We start from the raw sequence: 26461 nt of genomic DNA on the forward strand, positions 1-26461 counted from the left end.
TTGTTCTGTTTATTTGTTCTTGGGTTTTTTTGTTTTTTAAAGAAAATTATACCATTTAAACTATTACTATTATTCCTTATCTTTTATTTATTTTTATTTTATTTTTTCTTGTCAGTTGTACTTGACACTGTCTTGACACCCGATTTGTTACCTCTTGATTTTGTTATGTCACTTGAAAATCAATAAACAAATGTAAAAAAAAAAAAAAAAAAGAATTAAAAGAATTTGATAGACAATTCCAACAATGCTTACGGGATGTCTGGTGACTTTTGTGCAGCAGAAGGTCCTGGCATGTCACAGTCCCATCTTTGGGACATGATTCTACTGAGCTCTGATTCCTCTTTCTCCAGCTCAGGCCCAGCTTCCTCATCATCACTGTTACAGACATAACTAGCAATCCCAGACAACTGCTGGGACACTGCTCTGGACCTGTCGGTTCTAAATCCATCATCAGCCAACGCTTCAAACAGATCAACCAAAGCCTGGTCTTCACTGCTGTCTGTTAAAACATTGTGGAAAATGTAAATATAAACTTGAAAATATAATTAGATCATGCACTGTACAAGAGAAAAAAACGAATTATGCATATGTACACAACATGCAAAACAAAATTGTGATCAATAAAGATATAGACACAAAGTACTGCAATTTTTTTTTCTTCGTCAGTATTTGTTTCCAGTATACATATCAAAAACATGGGTTAATATGAAAAGTATGTAACATATTAAAATATATTAAGATTTGTTTTAAGAGAATGCATTTTGAAATTCACTTTTTCCTGCTCCCATTATATTATTTCGACCACTGTGAACACCGTGAGCTGTTGTTCTCTGCCTGTTACAGTATTTTCTCCTCTTTGAGCTCGTCTTCAACGTCTCTAGTCTCTGTTCACTGTCCTAGTCACTCCCGAAAATATCAGAAAAATAAGTATAAAAACAAAACAAATACAGAACAAAGAATGGCGAAATGTAAGAATTTTTTGTACTTATGTCACTGTTATTTTCGGTATCTACTGGGACAGTGATGAAGATCTGTCAGTCGTTTGCTATCGACATGTTAGTGACCACTGTTCTAGAGTAATATATTTTGCTGTATGTTTGAATCTCAGTAAAAATATTTTTTATATTTTTTGTTGATTAAGGAAAAAAATTGCAGTGTGAAAACAATTTAGGGAAAAGGTAAGAGTTTTTGCTTATGGAAACAGATATATTAGTCGTGATAGTCTCAGTACCAAGTATTGCTGATTGGTTGGGTCCCTGAGAATGAGGGAGGAAGGTCTGACTGTTTTCCAACAAACTTAAAATGGCCTCTTCATCAACAACTGCCACTTCAGCATCTTTCCCGTCTTTTTGTGCCTATATGGTAAACAAGGAAAACATTTTTAATACATTCAATACAATGAAAGGGGTCCTATCATGCTTTTTTCCCTTTAGTGTACAAAAGTTGCTGTCAAACACCAGGACTGCTTATAAGTTTTTTTTTTTTTTTTTTTTTTTTTTTATGTCACATGAGTACAATAGAGATTACAATCAAAAACAAGCAGATGTTTTTTTCATTGTTGCCATAGTATCCAAGGCATGAACTGTAAAGGCACAGCACTTTTCTGGAAAGGGTGCACAGAGTGCAGAAACTCATTTGCATTTAAAGATACACACAAATAAAAAATATATAGTACTGTAGTGATGAAGTCCTCACTGACTAGGACAGGACTATCTAGGACAGGACAATTTGGCGTTCACACCAGACGCGACTTGCGTAAATAAATCATGCTATTCGCACATAGTTGGACACTTGAACATTTTGGGTTTATACGCTTCATTCGCGTGTGAAATTAACTTAACCACAGATCATGGGGGGGCTTCTGCCAGTTGAGTTCACTCAGCATTTTCAACCACCATTTTTATTCGGATAATTTTCAAAATATTACCTTTTATCGTGTCATGAAATGTAGTTTTAAAAGTATTTCAGGAGAGAATGTAGTTGTTTTAAACTCAAATATGCGGTTTATTTATAAAAACAGCGTCACATTTTCGGAGATGAGCTCCATGAGATCAGCAGGAGCTTGGTGATCATGTATCCGCGTAGAGCAGTCCCACCTCGGCTAGACCTTCTGACATGTGCTGCTGGCTTTGATGTCTCTTTAGTGGTTCAAGATGAAATATAACTTGTTTGGGGTAAATCTAATCTTTGGTCTTTATTCAATTAATCTATTAATATGTTATATATACACAAGCAAGATCCTTTTTATTCCTGTTTCTGTAAAAGTATGAAGAAGTATCAAGTAACAGCTCCGGGTATGCACATACAGCGATGATAATTTGTCCACCATTGTCGTTTCGGCGCAAAATTTCAGCAAAGATCATATTTGTTAACTTGTGCATTTCGCACAAATCGCGTCAAAATGCCCAAAACGCTCAATTTGCACCACCACAGGTTGTCTATTTGCATCTTTGCACTGACTTAACATTGAACTCACTCGCAACAGACGATCTATTCGCGTCTGGTTTGAACCACCATAAGAGTACTCTCCAAGGTGTACCTGTACTTAAAATAACCTGTTCAAACTGGATGAAATTTTTGGTCTTGCAACAGAAATGAATGTTCTTAGTTACAGCTGTTTTAGAAACAAAGGTTACATGACTTGTGTGTCTTGACATTGACTGAAATGACTACCATGTGATGTAGTAGTAGAACAGCATCTTGCAAAACATAACAAAACCCATAAAAGTGCATTTCAGTGAAACTTTAACTTTATACATTTACAGAATTATTAAAATGAAAGGCAAATTTCGCATTTCATCACATTTTCATACTGCCTCCGAAATATTCGTCCGTCTAAAAAAGATTAGGAAGGGGTTCGATCTGTTTTGCGCATCTGTAGCAAGCATTTTCAGAGGTTTTGTTCTGACAGTTCAGAGCCACCATAAAAGCGTACTAAAATTTCGTCTAGACTCGACTAGAAACTAAAGCGGTCAACACGGTCTTTAAAATTTCTACAGCTGGAAATCAGTAATAAATCCTTTCATATTGTTATATCGAATTGTTATATTTGAGAGAGTAATTGTATATGTTGTCAATGGGTTACTTGACACTGTGCACCTCACCTTTAAATGCATCTTGATGCACATCCACTTGGCTGGCAGGTATACAAGGCAAGTCATCTGGGCTCAGCACATCCGGATAGATTGATAAGTCAGGGAAAGATTCAACTTCAGACCCAGTTTGAGTCCTACAAAACAGGATAAACATCAAGCTCTCTACCTGCCCACTTTCAAGCAATTCAATGTAGCAAACATTCATTCCAACTATTAGCATCCTTACACCTTCACCAGTGATGAAGGGGAGCGTGTGTGTGTGTGGGGGGGGGGGGGGGGGGGGGTTTATGCATGTGTGGGGTATGCATCTATGTTATGTTCTAAGACATACATTTTATTTTTTTCGTATGTTATACATTTGATTTGTGAAGGGGTATATTTGTATTTTGTTCCTTCTTTGTATTTTCTCTTTTCTTGAGACTCTGTCATCATGTTGGGTGGAGCTCAAGATTGGTCATTTATTATTGTTACCAACAATCAACAATGACCCAAGATAAAAGCTAAGCTGATTCATTAAACTTTAGTGTGGAGGACTGAAGTGCACATACCTCTGTTGGCTAGTGCTATGTTGTTGTATTTCTTAAGTAATGTTAATGTAACCCTAAATGACAAGAGAAACTGTGTAATATGGTTGTCTACTATAATTGTCACAATATGTCATAATAATCTATAATAATTAAATTCTGTCCTTTAAAACTGTAAGGTTTAAGACTAGAAGTGGCAGCCATTTTCGTACCTTATGCACTCCCCCCCCCCCCCCCCCATTTCTTTGTTTTATGTTAAAAAAGAAGAAGGCTAAGCCTTTTTATTTTTATTTCAGATGCAGCTTGTGTAGACTGTTTTTCATTTATAGTTAGTGGGATGTTTTTGTTATGTTGGCCTTGACTCTTCCTGAAGTTTAATGTTGCTTTCTTTGTGAAGAAAATAGTTTATTTTGCCTTGTAAATAGGCGTGCTCCGATCACGATCGGCTGATCGTTAATGCGCATCTCGTCAGTAAAGCCGGTTCTATAATCAGCGGTTAATTCGATCAGGTGTGTGATTTCACATAGAGCAGCTGTTACTACACAGAGCCGTTGTTAACTGAGAAGATGCGCCAAAAAACGCTGAAAATGAAGTGGATTTGCGCATCTTCTCTATTAACAATGGCTCTGTGTAGTAACAGCTGCTCTATGTGAAATCACGCACCTGATGGAATTAAAGGCTGATTAGAGAACCGGCTTTACTGACGAGATGCGCATAACGATCGGCGATCGTGATCGGAGCACCCCTACTTGTAAATGTTTGGTCTGGATTTTACTTGCAGAGAGGTACTGACTGCCTGTCACCACTACCACAAATGTTATTGTTCCATACCCTTATGCTGTGTCTGAAATCGCTCACTCATTCACTAATCCCTATATAGTGTATGGCAGTTGAGTTCACTATATCAGGAAAGAGTGAACAAATAAATAAGTGAACAGATTCGGACAGTGACGTATTGCCTACACTGCGCGTGAGACTTGGAGCTGTTGCCAAAACATTGCCATATGTACTTTTATATTACATGTACTTAATTTTAGAAAATAATACTAATAGCAATAATACTCTAAATTACTTTATATTGCAGTTATACATACCTCCACGTCAGCTTTGTGGTTTCATCGATGGTATATAATTATTATTATTTTTTTGTAATGCTTTTATGTTCATAATCATTAAATGCTATTAAAATAACGTACTGAGAACAAAAATAAACACACATAAACACGTTCATAATTATGTATTTATTCTTTTTAGTATCTTGGCACTCGTTCAAGCAGCGTTTTGAGCTCAGATAAGATGGTTGTAGAGCATCCTCAGGTGACCGTTAATTTTACATCAGAATACACTACCTGTTATTAACTAAAAAATTTAAATTATCCACTAAATTATCATTATTTTTGTAAGTTAACAACAATGCCACCTCAGTAAATTAGTCAAAGATTAAACTTTGAGTTATTGCCTACATAACATATTTTAATATAAATAATGTAGGAAAAACATTAAAACAGAAATAATAAAGATGTAAATTTAATCTCTCATTCAAACGCGCTCGCTCCCCGCTCTCGTATTGGTACTACACCATTAGATTGTGGGAAATAGTGCTTTAGCGAGTGTACATCGGTTGAAATCAGAATGAATTTTGGGTAAAAAGTAATGGGTAAATGTAGGGAATGAAGTAGTTCACTCAGAATTCGGACAGCACTACAAAATGGCTGACACCCCATATAGTGTGCACTATATAGTGGATAGGGAGCGTTTTCGGACATTAGACTCTAAAAAGCATGTAATAGTTGATTAAACACATTCAGCTGTCTCACTGATTAACTGCAGCCAATAACCCTTGCAGTTAGTTATGCTGAATTCCACATTTGACAACATACCTAACTTTACCTGATGGAAAAATAATACATAATTAAAGCTTAATATAACAACTGTTTGGAACTGCATGAGCCTGAAATGGAACCTCAGTCTTTCAGAGTCCCCTTTCTGATAGAACCACAACTTAGGAAATGTGACCCTGGACCACAAAACCAGTCATAAGAATCAGTTTTTGGAAAAAATAATATATTTACAGTAGGAAATAAATGTACATGATTCAGTGTCTATAATTAAAGGGGGGGGGGGGGGTGAAATGCTCGTTTTCACTCAATATCCTGTTAATCTTGAGTACCTATAGAGTAGTACTCCATCCTTCATAACTCCAAAAAGTCTTTATTTTTATTATATTTTTAAGAGAAAGATAGTCTGTACAGATTTTTCCCGGAAAAACACGAGCGCCTAGAGGCGTGACGTGTGGGCGGAGCTAAAGAATCACGAGCGCGAGTAGGCTTTTGCGTTGAGAGCGTTTGGAAGCTGTGACACAGATCCAGAGGCTGAAATTTAACAAGAGCAGCATCAGCAAAGGCGTCTCTATGTGGTATGTACTGAAACTGTATATATTTGCTTAGCGGTTTTGGAAAATGACTAAGTTCCACTTTATGTCGTCTTTTTTTTTTTTTTTTTTTTACGCTGTACATGTGGAAAGTGCAGTTTGATGACAACATCGCATACTGTTTACTTGATGTGCTTACGCGCCGATAGCTAAGTTAACAACACAGAGATATTTGAAGCAGTTTTACTCACCGCATGCGGTTCCAACACACGATCGTGACCCTTTTTCGTTGGGACTGCATTATCCTTAAGAAATAAACGATACGCAAATCCAGTGTCAAACTGGGCCTTGTTTGTAAAACAAGCATCTTCGAAATGCAGGGAACAAACAAAAACACTTGCACAACTCCGTTGATGCTTTGTAAAAATCAACTCTATCCACTGGTCCCTTAATGCTGTTTCTCTTTTGGTAATCTCTGCAGGGTTGTCTTGCCCTGGCAACCAAAAACACATTTCTTGTGTGACATTTCGCTCTTGCTCTGATCAGTGAATGTCTCTGCTCTGCTATACGGGAGCGCGCGCTCTTCCGGCAGACGTGCCCTTAGGACCCATATAAGGAAATTCCGCTCCATCTAACGTCACACAGACCCATACTCGAAAAAGACTTTCCGAAACTTGTGACAAACCGGAAGAGGTTTTTTTTGGAACAAAAATACTCCTTCAAAGTACAACTTAATTTTTGAAACTTTGTCCATGTTTAGCATGGGAATCCAACTCTTTAACAGTGTAAAAAACTCAGTATGGACTTCCGGTATGGCGTCGTGGAGAGTGGCAGCGTAAATTGAGAGCTCCCAGACAAGTCGGTTATACTCCCCAGTTTAAATTAATTTTACACTGTGTAATTGATTAACAAAGATGGAGGGGGAGAAACAACGAAAAGCTAGAGGCAAACGACGGAAAATTACGACGAGTGCAATGCTGGCGAACAAGAGGCAGCAGATACAATGCAAGTTTGCGTCAGTGCTATATATTCTGAAATTAAGGCTATGCGATCTGACGTGAAGATAGAACTAAACTACTTTCAAGAGACTTTAACCAGAGATTGGAAAACTGACTTGGGAAGCCTGAAAACGGACATTAATCTTAAACTGGACGAAATCGCCAAAGATTTGAAAGACACGGTGAATAGAGTGGAGGAAGCCGAACACCGAGTTGCGGATTTGGAAGAGTGGAGTACCGAGGCTAGGGACGTGCTTCTACAAACCCTTGACATTCAACAAAAAATGCAAACTAAGCTAACAGATCTTGAAGCAAGATCGCGGCGAAACAATATACGCCTATACGGAATCCCGGAGGAGGCCGAAGGAGACAGCATACATGAGTTTGTTGAAAGTTTTATCAAGACGGAATTGTCACTCTCCAATCCTGACCTTGGGATACAGCGCTGTCACAGGGCGCTCGGCCCCAAGCCACCGCCAAATGCGAATCCTTGATCGGTTGTCATTTACTTTCTTGAATATAGGATTAAAGAACTGGTCCTCCGTTCAGCATGGAAAAAGAGGGAAGTTTACTTGAAAGGGAGATGAGTGTACTTTGACCAGGATTACCCCGCGGAGACCCAAAAGAAGAGGAAGGCATACACTCCTGTAAGGAAACTACTCAAAGAAAAAGGTCTCCGTTTCCAGACACCGCCTCCAGCCAAACTTCGGGTATTTTTTGAAGATGGTCCCATTGTATATAATAGTCCAGCGGAAGTGATGGAGGACCTTAAAAAGAAAGGATTGACCACGGCCAGCATCAAAGTTGATGACGCCACCGCATTGGCTTCAATGGAGAGGCTGAGTAAAATCTCATGGGAAATAGCGGGCGCAAAACCACGACGCGAAAGAGAGGGACATCAGGGAAGATTACCAGTAGAACTGTCATAGCCAAAATCAATATTACTAAAATAGCAGGTAAATATAACAAAGCTAATTTTCATACAAGAGTTCTGTAATGTTATTACAATATTTGTTCATGCCCAACGATTTGATTTTGGAGTGAGTTAGTTTTATTAATGGTTGATTTATGTTATAGCTTGACAGACTCATAAATGAATAACGGTAATGTCTGGGAGTTGAGGGGAAAGCGTGCACTGATTTATATCATCAGTTAGCACAGGGGAGGCCCTTCGTTAATCGAAGATTTTCCTTTCCAGATAGAAGTTACTTTGACTATGGAAGTTACTGTTTTTATTGATTGTTCTTTTTTTTTTTTATTACTTTTCTATTCTGCGTTACTTGTGTTACAATGTTAAGGTCATTTAGGGGTAACAATTTGATAGTATACCTGATGATAAATGTCACAACAAGAATATAGAATTATTTCACTTAATGTTAATGGGTTGCAAAATCCTATCAAACGAAGTAAACTTATAACTAAGATGAAAAGAGAGAACCAACATATTATTTTTTGGCAGGAGACTCACTTAGAACAAACTGAACATGAAAAACTGAAAAGGTTAGGATTTAGAAACACTTTTTATTCGTCTTACACTAAAGGACATGCTAGAGAAGTTGCAATATTGATATCGAATAAGGTGACTTTCCAGGTCTCCAGCCAAATAGCTGACAAAGAAGGACGTTATATTCTGGTTAAAGGGATCCTTGATTCAAAAGAAGTAACATTATTTAACGTTTACAGACCACCAGGACAGGATAAATTACTAATTAAGAAAATATTTGAGTTAATAATCTCTGAAGTGTCAGGGACACTTATATGTGGAGGGGACTGGAATGTACAGTTGCATCCTACCCTAGACTCTTCAAATCCAACAAAAAAGATAAATTGTGAATCCTTGTATGTTAAAAAAATGCTTAAGGAAACTGGCATGATTGACATATGGAGGGAACTCCACCCATCTGTGAGACAGTTTACCTTTTTCTCCCACCCTCACACAGTCTGTTCAAGGGCTGATTATTTTTTCATGCTCCACTCAGACAGGCATAGAATTATAGGCTGTGATATAGGAACTAGGGATGTTTCAAATCATGCAGGAGTGTATTTAAGACTCCATTTGGATGTTCAATTCAAAAACACCATATGGAGATTGAACACTAGTCTTTTAAATGAGCCCCAATGCATGGAATATATTAAAAAGGAAATTAAGGATTACATTGAATTTAATAATAATGAGGAAATGTCACCAAGTGTTCTATGGGATGCCGCTAAGGCAGTGTTAAGAGGAAAACTTTTAAAGTGGTCCTCAAGGGAAAAAAAAGAAATGCAGAAGGTACTGACCGATTTATCAAGCACACTAAAAACACTGGAACAAAAACATATTGAATTAAAAAAACCTCAAATTCTTGAAGAAATAAAAGTAATAAAACATCAAATAAATAAGATACTGGATAATCAAGTAGAGACTAAACTTAAATATATCAAACAGAGTTATTATGAGAATGGACCCAGAGCTAAAAAAAATGTTAGCATGGAAACTACGTAAACAGCAAATGGAAAGGTCAGTTTTCAAAATTAAAAATCCAGAATCCAATGTAAAGTGCTATAAACCGGAAGAGATACTAAGGTCATTTGAAATTTATTATAAAAAAATTATATTCCCAACCAGAAGCAGCAGACCCTTCTATTATTGAACATTTTCTGGAATCTATAGACTTACCATCAGTAGGACGAACACAAAACAAACTGTTAACACAAGAAATTACAGAAGCAGAAATTGATGGGGCCATATCAAATTTAAAGACGAATAAAGTACCAGGGGGGGATGGGTATCCAGCAGAGTGGTACAAAACATTTAAGGAATTATTAAAACCTATGCTCTTAAAATGTTTTAACCATGTTCTTAAAGGGGGAGAGACACCAATATCATGGAAACAAGCTATTATATCAGTAATACCAAAAGTTGGAAAAGATAAGACGGAGTGTGGGTCATACAGACCCATTTCTGTTTTAAATATAGATTACAGATTATATGCTTCGATAATTGCAAAAAGATTAGAAAATTTAATTCCTGAACTGATTGATACTGACCAAACAGGATTTGTGAAAAACAGACAGACACAAGATAATGTAAGACGAGCATTATTTCTGATTGATAGCATGAGCAAAAATAATTCAAAATCTTTGGTAATTAGCCTCGATGCTGAAAAGGCTTTCGACTCCGTGCGACGGGAGTTTTTGTATCTGGTATTGCAACGTTTGGTTTCAATAAAGGATGTCTTAAACAACTATATAATTTACCGACAGCTCAAATTAAAATAAATGGTAATGTCTCTAGTTCAATTACATTGGAACGGGGATGTCGCCAGGGATGCCCATTAAGTCCCACACTTTTCGCACTGTTTATAGAGCCACTGGCTCAAGCAATTAGAGAAAATGTAGATATATCAGGATTCCAATTTAAAGGAAATGAACACAAAATATGTTTATATGCAGATGATATTCTTATGACAATCTCAATGAAGAATGGCTAAATATTTGTAAAACACAGTATACTACCTCTAGCTCAGGTCAGTGGAGAGAATTCTCATGGAAGAATATTATAAGATTTTTCATTACTCCAAAAAGAAAATATTTACAGGATGGAAATCTGGAATCTGCACTCTGTTGGAGACAATGTAATAGTTCTATGGCTGATTACTTTCACATATTTTGGAAGTGTCCAGCAATTCAATCTTATTGGTTAGAGGTAATCACTGAAATAAAACTGATGTTGGGATTTGAAATTGAGAACAGCTTTGGTACCATATATTTAGGAAACATACCAACTGATTTTAGTTCTCAAGATAAATACCTTCTCAAACTTTTATTGGTTGCTAGTAAAAAAGCAATAACTAAGAAATGGTTGAATGAGAATCCACCAAAAAAAGAAGAATGGATAATGATTGTAAAAGATATGTGTGACATGGAGAAACTCACCTTCTCTCTAAGATTAAACATGGATAAATTTTACAAGTACTGGTCAAAATGGTTAAAGTATAGGAGTATTGATGGAACATAGTGAGTTATTGTAAGTTGACTGCAATGTCTGTTTTTTTTTTGTTTTTGTTTTTTTTCTGTTAATTATAATTTTCTTTCTTTCTTTCTCTTCCGAGACCATTGGGAGAGCAACCCCTGATATGAAGTTAACTGTATATGAACAACATAATGGTTTGTGATACCCCTAATGACCTGTCTGTTCTGTTCTTTTACATGTGTTGCATAAAAAAATAAATAAAGTATAAAAAAATAAATAAAAAAAACTCAGTATGCATGAAATAGCATTTCACCCCCCCTTTACGTAATTAGAAGATTAAAGCAAGGTAAATTATACAATTATTTGCACTAGTGTTACAAATGGTTGTAACTGCTATTTAATTTTTTTGCATAGAGGTGGTTTCCATACAGCTGTCAGGACCATGGGTAGTGATTGAAACATTGCATTGATATTTTGTACCTCAATTTCTACTGTACACAGAATTTCACATATTTATTTATTTTGCTTCCAACCAGGAGATGGAAAACACATTTATTAGAAACGTATGGAAAACTTCACTCACATGTCAAATTCATTTTCCTTGAGAATTTCTTTGAATCTCTTCACGAAGATTTTTTCACTCTCTGCAAACTCTACAAAGCCTCGATCTGAAACATTAGCGATTGCACAGCATGGTAAATAATATTAAAAGTGGTGCTGCAAAAAAAAAAAAAATAAAATAAAAAAAGGTTTCCATAGAAGATCTTGTCTCACCTTGTGATTCAGGCATGTCAATATGAGAACTTTGACCTCCCTCCTGTCGTCGCTGTTTCTCATCATCCCAGATGGCCTGAAGACCAGGGTTTCTTCCAATCTGATCTGGACACAAAATGAAAAAAAAACAAAACAACAACAACAGACTCATGAAACTTACTAAATAAATAACATAACTTTAAAGAGACTTAATGTGCACAGTTGATTTTATCATGTTGCTTTTCGATCAAGTAAAAGTACATGACAGCAACAACAAATATTAGTTTAAAGTGCTTTTTCTAGGAAAGTATGAAACCGAAAATTGTGTAACCGAATAGTCAATTAGTCAAAAAAAAAAAAAATTCTGTATAAGCACTTTTATTTGTGACCTGGGACCACTAAACCACGTCTCATTTATTTTTTATTTTTTTACATAACCTGAAGCTGAATATACACATTTTCCATTGATGTATGGTTTGTTAGGATAGACCAACATTTGGCCAAGATATAACTATTTGAAAATCTGGAATATGAAGGTGCAAAAAAATCTAAATACTGAGAAAATCGACTTTAAAGTTGTCCAAATGAAGTTCTTAGCAATGCGAATTATTAATCAGAAATTAAGTTTTGATAATTCATGGTATGAAATTTACAAAATATCTTCATAGAACATGATCTTTACTTAATATCCTAATGATTTTTGGCATAAAAGAAAAATCAATAATTTTGACATACATTGTTTTGTTTTTTTTTGGCTGTTGCTAAAAATATACCCCTACGACTTAAGACTGGTTTTGTGGTCCAGGGTCACATTTGAGCCAATATAATTATAAATCAAACAGTCAAATGTCATACTGAATACCACTGAAAAATAGGTCATGTACATCCAGTTACATCCAGAGTGTATACTGTATGTTTAATTCAAAGGGTATTAAAGCGTGCAAGATGTGAATTTAAATTGTATTTATTTATAGAGGTATATGACGGTGGAGTGAGGACTGGGATTGGGAACCGCTGCTTTAGATTAACAATTTATATTCACTATATAAATTAAGTATCCACAACAATTATTAGTTTATATAGTTAATTCATAGTTTATAAACTGTAGTTAATACATTAATAGTCTGTACAAACAGTGAGTTATTCATTCATTGTCACTAACACAATTATTATTGTTTTATTATCTCATATGTAGAGAGGTAGATAATGCTTTGTTGAGAGTTTGTCTGACGCTATCTTTTTTGTTTAAAGCGCTTGTTTTTAGAAATTAAATTTATACTTTAGAACACTGAATAGGGCAAATAGTAAAAATATTTTTCCATAATTTTCCAGACCTGAAAAAGAAATTACCAGAAATTACTTAAGGAAAATATCTACTTTTTTTAATACTGCGCAGGAACCGGTGAGCCAAAGGGAATCATGTTGATTTACTTAAATCTCTTATATTACAACGCAGTAGTGAGTGTGTGATGTAAATGAGTGTAATTCTATAAATGAAATTAGTGCAAATAAAAAAGCAGTGTTGGACTTTTTCCATGCATTTCCTGGAAATTACTTAAATCAATTTCAATAATTCTAAACTGCACAGGAACCATTACTGTTTTAATTAGATGATATCGAAATATTTATTAGATCAAAAAACGTCCCCAAAATGGGACATAGATACACACACACACACACACACACACACACACACACACACACACACACACAGTGGGTACGGAAAGTATTCAGATACCTTACATTTTTCACCCCTTTTTTTTATATTGCAACCATTCCCTAAAATCATTTAAGTTCATTTTTTTCCCTCATTAATGTACACACAGCACCCCATACTGACAGAAAAACACAGAATTGTTGACATTTGCGCACGTTTATTATTAAAGAAAAACTGAAATATCACATGGTCCTAAGTAATCAGAACCTTTGCTCAGTATTTAGTAGAAGCACCCTTTTGATCTAATACAGCCATGAGTGTTTTCGGGAAAATTGCAACAAGTTTTTCACACCTGGATTTGGGGAATTGCTCAATTTTCAGGTCTCTCCAGAGATGCTCAATTAGGTCTTGCTGAGCCATTCAATAATAGTCATGCAGTTGTTGTGAAGACACTTCTTGGTTATTTTAGCTGTGTGCTTAGGGCCATTGTCTTGTTGCAAGGTGAACTTTCGGCCCAGTCTCAGGTCCTGAGCACTCTGGAGAATGTTTTTGTCCAGGATATTCCTGTACTTGGCCGCATTCATCTTTCCCTCGAATGCAACCATTCGTCCTGTCCCTGCAGCTGAAAAACACCCCCACAGCATGATGCTCCCACCACCATGCTTCTCTGTTGGGACTGTGTAGGACAGGTGAGGAGCAGTGCCTGGTTTTCTCCACACATAACGCTTCGAATTAAGGCAAAAAAGTTCTATCTTGGTCTCATCAGACTAGAGAATCTTATTTCTCACCATCTTGGAGTCCTTCGGGTGTTTTTTTAGCAAACTCCATGCAGGCTTTCATGTGTCTTCCACTGAAGAGAGGCTTCTGTCGGGCCACCTGACTGGTGGAGGGCTGCAGTGATAGTTGACTTTCTACAACTTTCTCCCATCTCCCGACTGCATCTCTGGAGCTCAGCCACAGTGATATTTGGGCTCTTCTCCCCCGATAGCTCAGTTTGGCTTGATGGAGAGCTCTAGGAAGAGTTCTGGTCTACCCAAACGTCTTCCATTTGAGGATTATGGAGGCCACTGTGCTCTTAGGAACCTTAAGTGCAGTAGACATTTTTTTTGTAACCTTGGCCAGATCTGTGCCTTGCCACAATTCAGTCTCTGAGCTCTTCAGGCAGTTCCTTTGACCTCTGACATGTACTGTAAGCTGTAAGGTCTTATATAGACAGGTGTGTGGCTTTCCTAATCAAGTCCAATCAAACACGGCTGGACTCAAATGAAGGCTGGACGGCTGGACTATTAATATTAAAATGGCTCATTCGAATTCTGCCGACAGCATTCAGAATGTGTGTGTGTTACCCAAATAAAACTGACAAACAGTAAGTCTTTGAGAAGGGGTTTATCAAGCTAGATGGGGCATTAGAAATGTACATCTCCTGTTTCCAAAATGCATCACAAACTGCTTGAAAAAGCTGTAAACTAATTCCACATTGCACAAGCGGGGACCCGGTGAAGGTTGTACCAGTGGGCCCTGTTTGAAATTGTCTAATTTGTATGTTCGTTTATTTTTATTTATTTGTGCTATTTACACAATGTTTAAGGTTTTTTCAGGTTTGTAGGTGTCAAGGTACAGAAACTAAATAATTAAAAATGTAAAAAAGCACTGGATAGTCTTCAATGTAAAAATTAAATATACAATGAAACCTACATTTATTCAGACACCTTCAACATTTCTCACATTATTACAGTTTTGCTATATATATAAAAAAATATATCTGGTGTCTGAATAATTTTTGGTTTGACTGTTAAAACTACAAAGTAGTCAAGAGCAGTGAGTGATTTTTATTTCCATTTTCTTGGATTAACATTACAGCAGCCAGTAACTAAATTAGGCATTTTTTCGAGCATAATTCCCAAGGTGGATATTTTGACATATTTCGTATGTATTTGTCGGCACTAGAGCAAAAATAATTCGATGTTTAAGTGTTTTGATCAAAACGCTTGAAAACGCTTATTTTTAGCGTCTCGAGAAGCCTTTCTCTGCGTGAACCCTGAACACTGCGAGTACTGATTAGGGCTCTTTCACATCTTGTTGTTTGTTTCAAACTGCGATTTGTATTTGTTCGTTCCGGTGCAGGAAGGACTTTGAGGAGAACTTCGCAGAAGAGAGCTCGGTTCAGTGTCGCTGTCCGTTAGGCTGGCCTCAGCCAGTCGGTTATATAAAATATCAAGGTGAAAGTCATCATAGCTTGCTTAGTATAGACCCAGCTCCCAACCCAACTTTGAGAATAGATTAACGGCGATATTTTTTTTATCGCCCAATAAAACCACTAAAATATATATATATATATATATATATATATATATATATATATATATATATATATATATATATATATATATATACACACACACACACACACACACACACATATATATATATACATATATAAATATATAAATATATATATATATATATATATATATATATATATATATATATATATATACACACATACATAAACATACACACATACATATATATATATATATATACACACACATTTTATATATATATATATATATATATATATATATATATATATATATATATATATATATATATATATATATATATATATATATATACATACATTATATATATATTATATATACATGTTAAGTCATAGTTTTGATGCCTTCAGTGTGAATCTACAATTTTCATAGTCATGAAAATAAAGAAAACTCTTTGAATGAGAAGGTGTGTCCAAACTTTTGGTCTGTACTATATATATGTTTGTGCGTGTGTGTGTGTGAGTATTTCATTGAGCTAATGCTGTTAAATAGAGACTGAATAGTTCTGATCCAAACTCCAGAAACATTATGAATTTTATGAATAATTAAATGTTATGAAAAGTATGCATTTTATTTATTCACATGCTGTTGAAATTATATTTTAGTTCACAACTTTAAATTCTAATTATATTGTTAACACAAGTTCATTTAGGCTATTTAACATGCACTGTGACATTTTATCCTTTTTAATATATAAACTCCTTGAGATTTTAAAGTTAGTTTAATAGTATTTAAATTCAAGTAAAAAAAAAGTTTTACAATTACATTCATTTCGCAATCCAACACTTTGTGCCGCCGGGCGGTAGTTACACAAATGATTTTAACACGCGACTGAATTACAGTTAATTTAGGTTGTCCACCTACTGTATTACTAGCATATTGGCTGTCTATTAGTAATTAAAATGTCTTATTCTGCTTGGCCATATTATAAATCCCTTGATTTATGCAATTACAATTGTGGTTGTTATTACCCAAGTGTAGACAGGGATTTGCTCTCACACACACACACACACACACACACACACCACCCAATTCTTACTCTCAATCTCTAGGCGGTTGAGAACATCAGCAGCCACGGCATCAACCTCCAGCTCACAGACACTCATTCGTTCCACCTCCTCTAAAATCAGAGAACTGCAAAAACACATACCACACATTAAAAAAGGTAAAAATGCCATATAATACTGGTATGTATTGATGTATAGCAAAAACACAGACATACCTTGGTATGTTGTCATCTTCCCAGCGCATTGTATCACTCAGCCCGCCATCACTGAGTTTAGACGTGCAGGGATACTTATATGGGCTGCAGTTACCCCCTCTATTTGACATATGCTCTCCTACTACAGAATCAGAAACAAGCATTAATAAAGGTGAAGGTGTAGGCAAAGAGTACCTGTAATCATTTGAAAACTACAGTGAGGTCCATATTTATTTGGACAATGACACAAAATTCATAGTTTTGGTTCTGTGTGCCACCAGAATAGAATTAAAATGAAATGATCAAAATGAATTGTAGTGCAGACCGTTTTAATTCAGGGGGTTGAAAAAAAAAAGCCATAAACATTTTTGGAATTATAACCAGTTTTAAACAAGCCTCACATTTTGAGGGGCTCAAATGTAATTGGAAATTTTTTTTGATATTTTGTTTAGAACCCTTTGCAGGCAATGACTGCCTTAAGTCTGGAGCTTGTGGACATCAACAGAGACTGTTGCTTCGCCAGGTCTTTACTGCAGCTGATTTCAGTTGTTGTTGGTTTGCGGGTTTTTACAGCCTTTTAGTTTAGTTATTAGCATGTGAAATGCATGCTCAATCAGGTTGAGATCAGGAGACTGATTTGGCCATTTTATAACAATCCACTTTTTTACCTTCAAAAAGTCCTGAGTTATTTTTGCTGTATGTTTTGGGTCATTGTCCATTTGTATTATAAAACGCCATTCAATCAACTCAGCTCCATTGGATTGGACATGGGTAGATAGTATATATTTGTACACTTCAGAATTCACCCGGCTGCTTCATTTCTCTGTCAAATCATCACTAAACACCAGTAACCCAGTGTCATGGAAGTCATACATGCTCATGCCATCACATTGCTCCACCTTGTTTCACAAATGATGCTGTATGCTTTGGTTCATAAGCTGTTTCAAGCCTTCTCCATACTTTTTTCTTTCTGTCATTATGGTACAGGTAGATCTTAATTTCAGTCATCCAAAGAATCCTTTTCCAGAAGTGGTCTGGCTTTTTTTAGTGGTGGGCCGTTATCGGCGTTAACGTGCTGGGTTAACGTGAGACTCTTATCAGGTGATAAAATAAAAAATAAATCTCTGTTAATCTATTCTCAAAGTTGGTTTGGGAGCGGAGTCTATACTACGCAAGCTATGATGACTTTCACCTTGATGTTTTAGCGCGGATATATACCTAGCAGAATCTGTAGGGGGTGAGAACGAGCCTGTGTGTATGCCTACTGTGAAATTACCACATCAAACGTAACGTGCTAACATGGATGCAGCTAAGATGCCGCCGTGTTTGCTTCAGGGAAATTGTTTTTTTCTTTTAAAGAAGCTTCCCAATGGAAACCTCGACAAGTCACACGCCTGTTTCACACATACTCCGTCTGCAGTGCATATGCAGTCCGTGTGCATTTCATGGTGCAGAAGCAGCACGGACTCATACTTTTTGTGCTCATTGTGCATACTCATTGTGCTCATTGTGCATACTCATTGTGAATTAATCTAGATCAGATTAATCTAGATTAGTTCCAAGATTCAGTGAAATTAATCTATGCCCACCACTACTTTTTATAGATGTTTTTCAGCAAAGTCTAATCTGGCCGAAAATGTTTGCACCTTGTGGTGAACCCTCTGTATTTACTCTCGTGAAGGCCTTCTCTTGATTTTATATTTACATTTATGCATTTAGCAGATGCTTTTATCCAAAGCGATTTACAGTGCATTCAGAATATAACATTTTTTACCAGTATGTGTGTTCCCTGGGAGCTGATCTCACATCCTTTTGTGCTGCTAATGCAATGCTCTACCACTTAGCCACAGGAGCACAAGTTGTAGACTTTGACAGTGACACACCTACCCCTGGAGAGTGTTCTTCCACTACTGTTGTCCTCAGTGGACATCCAGGCTTTTTTTTTTAATGTTGCTGATCTCACCAGTGGGTTCTTTTTTGCCAGAATGTACCAAACTGTTGATTTGGCCACTCCAAATGTTCCTGCTATGTCACATGCCCGTTTATCGAAACTAAAAAGGGACTCTTATTATGAAGTTCCGGGCTGTGGGGGGGGGGTTGTTGTTGAACGTGCGTTGTGACCAAGTGTGTTGAAGAGGAATAAATGGAGAATGTTGATTGATTCAAAAGTGTTTCATTTATTATAACATTGGAAGCATGGATGGTTAGCAACTACAGAGTACCCCCAACCTTTGATGAAGGAAAACCATACGAAAGTTGGAAGAATGAAGTCGGGATTTGGACTAGAATTACAGACCTCAAAAAAAGGCGCTGTCGGGAAGAGCGAGAGATTACTGGTAGACGATCTGAATGAGGACACTGGCATGAACTCTTTACTTACGAAACTCGATGACTTGTTTCTCAAAGAAGAAAAGGACCAAGTTTACGAGGCGTACTCGAGCTTTGATCAGATTATGAAAGAAAGCAGTGTTTCCATGACAGACTATATAATTAATTTTGAACAGCGATACTCACGAATGCGTTAATATAAGATGGAGCTTCCCGATGCAGTATTGGCATTCAAACTGCTGGACACTGCGTGCTTGGAAGTGAAAGATCGACAGTTAGTGCTGACAGCATGTACAGATTTGGATTTTGCGTCAATGAAGTCAGCACTGAAGAGGATTTTCGGAGAAAAGCCTGCTTCGACAGTGGGGATTAATCAGGAAACAGCATATGTAACAGAACATAGAAGACAAAGGAGCAAGCCATGGTCACAAAATGTTCAGCAAAAGACACCACTGCCTGGCACGAACCCTTTGGACAGGTATGGACGCAGATCAAAATGTGCTGTTTGTCAAAGCACATTCCACTGGGCCAAAGACTGTCCACACAGAGGTGAACAAGTCAAACTGACTGAAGATTGTAAAACAGATGATATAGAGGAGTGCAACATTACTCTGTATATTAAAGATTCGCCCACTGAAGCAGAAATATTCATGACAGAGTGTTTTAGCTTAACAATAATAGACACTGCATGCACACGGACTGTGTGTGGACAGGAATGAATAAATAACTACATCGCTGAACTAAGCCGAAATCAGATAAAAGACATGAGGAAGACAGAAACTCACAGTCACAGACCTTTTAAGTTTGGTGATGGAAAGTGGTCTATTCCAACAGAAAATTGAAAATTCCTGCAAAGATTGGACAAACTAGGTGTCATATTGAAACTGAAGTGGTACCAGCGAGCATTCCACTACTCTTAAGCAAGGCATCCATTAAAAGAGCAGGGACAGTGCTAGATATGGAAAATGACAGTGCGGTAATGTTCAGTCAACCTGTAAAACTTGACTTTACAAGCTCTGGTCATTACGGTGTAAACATTATGGACAATAAAAAAAAATAATAATTCAAAGTGATGACTGTGTCTTGGTAGCTGTTGAAGATGTCACTCTTGAGGAACAAAAGCGGATGTACAAAGTCAGTGTGCCGAGGAAATACTGACAATTTCAGACAAAATTAGCTTAGCAGAAAAACACAAAATGCTGATGAAGCTTCACAGACAATTTGGTCATGCTTCTGCTGAAAGACTGCAGAGACTTCTTACTAGGTCAGGAAATAAAAATGTAGAATGTAGAAAGTTGTGAGTGAATGTGTAACATGTCAAAGATACAGTAAGACCAAACCAAAGCCTGCTGTTGGTCTACCACAAGCTTCTCAGTACAATGAAACTGTTGCAGTAGATCTACATGAACTTGAACCAGGTGTGTGGTATCTCCTTATTGTTGACCAGTTCAAAAGATTTAGTGCAGGCAGCATACTGACCATGAAGAAGTCCTCTGAAATAGTGAAACACTTTGTCCATGTCTGGATAAGTGTCCATGGTCCACCTCAGAAACTGTTTAGTGACAATGGGGGATAATTTAATAATGATGAGGTTAGAGACATGGCAGAAAACTTCAATATAAAAATAAAGACAACAGCAGCATACAGCCTGTGGAGCAATGGTCTTACAGAGCGACACAATAAAACACTTTCAGAGATCATAATGAAAGTGAAGTCAAGTAACGGCTGTGACTGGGACACTTCATTGGACTGGGATCTTATGGCAAAGAATACCATGCAAAATGTTCACAGCTACATTCCCCATCAACTGGTGTTTGGACAGAATCCCAACCTGCCCTCTGTGTTAACCGACAAGCCCCCAGCTTTAGAGGGCACAACGAAAAGTGAGTGGGTGGCAAAACACATCTCTGCTTTACATGCATCAAGAAAGGCATTCACAGAAACCGAATGCTCGGAAAGAATATGGAGAGCACTACGTAAACAACTGCATCATACAGATGAAAAATATGAAATGGGTGACAAAGTGTACTACAAGAGACTTGACTGTCAAGAGTGGAAAGGCAAGAGAGTTGTCATTGGCCAGGATGGTGCAGTGGTGTTTGTCAAGACATGGAGGAACCTGCATTAGGGTACACTATTTCAGACTAAAAAAGGTAAACACAGACAGTGGAGATCAACATATCATTAGGGATTATGCTGAAGTTAATACAAACAACATGCAAAGACAGGAGATGGCAGGAGCTGCTGTCAACAACATGGAGGGAACAGAAACTGTAACTGAAATACAGCAGAGATCAGTGCAAACTGAGCACACTGGGACACCCACTATTAGGGCTGTCACTTTTGTGAAAAAATCATTTTCGATTTTATAAGTGTTCATCGAATCGATTGTAAAATCGATTTTCCATGTCTAAAAAAAAAAGACGTTTCCTTTTTGAACGTCAAATAACGGACGAACGTATAGAGAGCGCTGGAAACGCACAAGTCAGCAATATTTCTTATTTATTGGCATGAAGTTTCGTGCAGAATACCATACAGCAACAAGAGTGCCACATTCTCGAAAGAATATATGTGCAGAGGGGACGGCTGCCATAACAAAAGAAAAACATCACTGCAGGCTTCAACCCGGCTGCATTTTTGATTTAGGCAATTCAAAAATCTCCAAGACTATTTTAAATAATGATTCAATCCATTTCAAACAACTGTTCAAAAAGATTAAACTTTAAATGGACTTGAGAACAGGCCATGTGTGTTTTTTTATTGAACGTAACTGACACTTAGGCTAGGCGGCACTAGGCAGGCATAATTAAAGGCTATGGCCATTACAAATTTATTGGACAGGAAAACAAGTCGATCAACATTTTCGGGGTCCAGAGCAGAGCGACACTATATGTCGAGCTGTTGAGAAGACGCGCTCCCAGGGACACTCAGGAACAGCTGCGCAAGGTGGGGGTATAACTGCCAATTTACCATCAAAAAAGCCGGTCGCTGTCAGCTTGCAATGGTCCTTTTCATAACTCAGAATCTCCTGTAACTAGATGCGCGAATGAGGCGAATTCACGTCTACCGCGCCGTAAGACCTCCAGACACGCGCAAATGTGTCTACATTGACTTAACATTGAAATTATTCGCGCCAGATGCTCTATTCGCGTTTGGTGTGAATGCAGCATAAGAGGTCGCTTACGACATCACTGGGTCTTATAGGCGCGTAAAATTGCTGGTATTTTCTGTCTAGCTTTCACAAGGCATACTGCACTTTCAGAATTCTTTATTTTCTTTTTCTGCTTGTTTGTGAGTTTTGTTACATCTATATTTTTTAATTGTTTAATTATTTTAAAATTAATAGTGTACATATTTGGTTAAAATCGATTGTCTATTTTCAGGGTGAGGGATAAAAGTGCATCTCTAGAGCTACAAAAGGATTCTCCCGCATGAGTCTCTTCGATTGCTGGTGGCAGTTATTTGTCAAAAACAGTGGATAATTCACTCCATTGATATAAAATCTGTATTTCTGCAGGGAAATAGAACTGTCACGTGACATCTACATCAGGCCTCCCCCTGAGGCTATCTGTGAGGGAGCATTGTGGAAGCTAAAAAAGTGTGTATATGATCTGGCAGACAAATTTGTCGGGCACACAAAGTTTCTCAACAACCGTAATACCACATCTAAGATATGTTTTCCAAGTTGGTCGTGAGGAACATGATCACTTCTGTTATGTGGGAATAGACTTTGTGACTGTTGACAGAAAAGTACAAATACACCAGGAAAACTGTTTTCAGCACATTAAATACATTCATATGGATCCTTCACGAGCTGTAAATGGGGGGGGGGGGGGGCAATGGGTTTTGATGTGGTGTGTCAAATTTGGTGGTATTGCTAGAGATTTTATTACATTTACATTTAGCCGATGCTTTTATCCAAAGCGACTTACAAATGAGGATAATGGAAGCAATCAAAATCAACAAAAGTGCTATAAAAAGTCTCAGTTAATTTAACGCAGTACACATAGCAAGGGCTTTTAAATAAGAAAACAAAAAGAAAACAGATAGAATAGAAAATGAACAGAGCAAGCTAGTGTTAGAGGTCTTTTTTTGCTTTTGTTAATTGTATAATAAATGAAAAGAAAACAGATAGAATAAAAAAAATTAGAAAACTAGTTAGATTTATTTTTTTTAAGAACAGAATTAGAATAGTGAGTGTTAAAGTTAGAGAGTCAAAAAAAAGATGCAAGTAGGGCTGGGCGATATGGAGTAAAAAATATATCTCAATATATTTTGCTATATCTCGATATACAATATTTATCTCAATTTCTTTACAGGAAAAATAACCCCCCAAAAACTACTGATAAAACAAATATGCCAAATATTACATGTTTAGGGCCCTATGAAACGTTTTATTTTTTTCTTCATCATATGTTTTATTGTTACCTAATTCTGTGTTTGAGCGTGTGTAATTATTAAAATGCATAAAAACAACTTAATTACTGTAGTTAAAAAAAAAATTCTTAAAATAGCCTTATTTTAAATGAACACTGCCCGACCCACACAAACCTTGGAGCATGACGAAGACATCAGATCCTGTCATCTGATGGAGGTGGAACTTAGCGATCGCCTTTTTCTTTATTTTTTTATGTTTCAATATTTTTTATATACAGTCAGGTCCATAAATATTGGGACATCGACACAATTCTAACAACCAATTCTAGCAACCAAAGAGATTTTTAAGGGAAAGAAGTGGAATGTTATGCAATGGCCAAGTCAATCACCTGACCTAAATCCGATTGAGCATGCATTTCACTTGCTGAAGACAAAACTGAAGGGAAAATGCCCCAAGAACAAGCATGAACTGAAGACAGTTGCAGTAGAGGCCTGGCAGAGCATCACCAGGGATGAAACCCAGCGTACGCTGATGTTTAATTGATCTCCAGACTTCAGGCTGTAATTGACTGCAAAGGATTTGCAACCAAGTATTAAAAAATTAAAGTTTGATTTATGATTGTTAATCTGTCCCATTACTTTTGGTCCCTTAAAAAGTGGGATGCACATATACAAACTGTTGTAATTCCTACACCATTCACCTGATTTAGATGTAAATACCCTCAAATTAAAGCTGAAAGTCTGCAGTTAAAGCACATCTTGTTCGTTTCATTTCAAATCCATTGTGGTGGTGTATAGAGCCAAAAAGATTAGAATTGTGTCGATGTCCCAATATTTATGGACCTGACTGTATGTGTAAGTGTGTTTGACATTGAATGTGCCTGTATCTGCATGATTACCATCTGTTTGAGTGCAAATCAGCTCGCTATACTGTGTAATCATGGCTATCATTATGAACGCCATCTTTTAAACAGAGTGTGATTTTTTTGACTTTATGGCGCATTTATACGTTTACCATCCCTATAAATGCCCATGAGCACATCAGCACGTGATAATTGACTATATAACCAGAATTAATTGTAAATGTTCTGTAATTGGCATACAAAGTTAAATCTTTTTTATTTTTATTTATTCAAATTATTCTTATTGTATCATTCTAGTGCTCAAATAAATCACTTAAATGATGTCTAAGTTTCTGTCTATTGTTTTATAAGTGTAGCAGTGTCCTATGAACCAGGTCTCTGTCAGGGCCATGAGATTTAGCTCTGAATGACTAATAATAGAAGTAATGAAATCGGTTTTGTTAACAGCAGTTTGAATCAGAGGATCTTGATGAATCAATAGTCAATGCCGGAGCAAGGCACAAGCTAGGGTGGTTTTTAAGACTCTTAGCTCAGCATCTTCTCCTGGAATTCCTGAATCTAAAAGATCGCCCTGATCTGGTGATCAGTGATCTATATAGGGTCATGATGTCACAACCTCAGGATTTGAGTGAGCCAATGAAGAATGGTACCTTTTGGAGGGAAGTTTTACAACCTTTTGTTCACAGGCATATGTTTCACATCTGGTCTTTGATTGGATGTTGATGAAGAACTATTAAAGATTCTTGTAACACAAATACCTTCCATAGGTACCAACATATAATATAAATTAACATTTAGATCAGTTGTTTTCAACCTGTGGGCCGCGATGGTATTGCAGGTTGGCCACCAATTACTAATAAAATAAATAATAATATATTTCATATATATAATTAAATAACAAAAAATAAATATTAAACTGTAACTATGCTTCCACTATTCGAGCTTGCTGATTGGTTTAAGAATAAACCGCCAATTTATATTAGATATTTTTGCTGCATATGCTACAGAACAACAAATTCAAACATGCGTAAATGTCTGTCAACATGTTCCCTCCTGACTGCTTGCTCCGCTGACTGTTTTCCCGCTACCGAGCTCTGGCTGGACTTTTTCCCGTTTTTCTGAGTAGTGAAAGCCCGAGTTATTTTCTGTTCATTGTCAGTCCATTCTAGGGCTGTGTGATTAACAGAAATTGTCATAAAATCGATTTCTAAATCGCTTTATAGCACGATTTTCTGCGGCCCTGACCTCCAGCAGTATGCTATCAGAACCAATCAGAATGCAACAGAACAGAACAGACTGGGCATATGCCTAACTCCAGGTTCTCCAGGTCTGTGATGCGCCTTTTTTTCCGAGCCCATGTCAACGGATCAGAGCCTTCACACTGCAAGCGGTAAAAGGCTAGAAATAAAAATGTGCTGTTTAATGTCTAGCACATGAGCATAGAGAGAGTTGTAAGTGCACAGGACGCAGTTTAAGTAAGATGAGACACGATTTAAGTGCACGCTCTCCGGGTGAGAGCAGCATGTATCTGAGCAAGCACGTCTAGTTTTGTGAGAGAAAAGTAAATCTGCGTGCGAACGGAGATTCGCGCTTGTGCATTATTTTAATGTGCTTTCGCGTAACAATAATGTGCTCTCCCTGCTGCTTCTGCACCGCTAACACTGTATACACACTGCAGACAGAGTAGGCCCACATGTGAACCTGTATAATGTATGACAAATCTATTTCGGCACCGCAACAATTAATGAACTCTATGAACAATGCATGGCATAAAAGAAAAAAAGTCCCTGGACACGGGATTTATTTATTTATATTATATTTATTTTTTTGCCATAAGTCTATAAATGTTGTTACACTTTTACTATTGTGATTATTTTGACTTATCGCTGTTCTAGAGATGTAACAACTTTTTGATAAAGCTCTAATTAGTTTTCTTTTGGAAATATGTTTTCCAAATTCATCCTAAATGCATTTATGACTGTAAAGCATATCTGTGT

General features: G+C 36.8%; 1 protein-coding gene across 2 annotated transcripts in view; it reads right to left on the bottom strand.

The window, feature by feature from the left end:
* Positions 1-26461, bottom strand: part of rev3l (REV3 like, DNA directed polymerase zeta catalytic subunit) — a 105321-nt gene that overhangs the window by 33707 nt on the left and 45153 nt on the right. The window contains exons 5-11 of one of the 2 annotated variants that reach the window (XM_052585847.1): positions 16918-17038; positions 16735-16829; positions 11718-11822; positions 11527-11611; positions 3100-3229; positions 1232-1355; positions 253-499 (exon numbers count right to left, since the gene is read on the bottom strand). In XM_052585847.1, coding sequence (XP_052441807.1) covers positions 253-499; positions 1232-1355; positions 3100-3229; positions 11527-11611; positions 11718-11822; positions 16735-16829; positions 16918-17038 — 907 coding nt within the window. Of the gene's footprint in view, positions 1-252; positions 500-1231; positions 1356-3099; positions 3230-11526; positions 11612-11717; positions 11823-16734; positions 16830-16917; positions 17039-26461 lie in introns of those variants that run through there. The other variant, XM_052585846.1, reaches the window with a different exon arrangement.

Source organism: Carassius gibelio, chromosome B20, assembly GCF_023724105.1.
Source record: "Carassius gibelio isolate Cgi1373 ecotype wild population from Czech Republic chromosome B20, carGib1.2-hapl.c, whole genome shotgun sequence".
NCBI lineage: Eukaryota > Metazoa > Chordata > Actinopteri > Cypriniformes > Cyprinidae > Carassius > Carassius gibelio.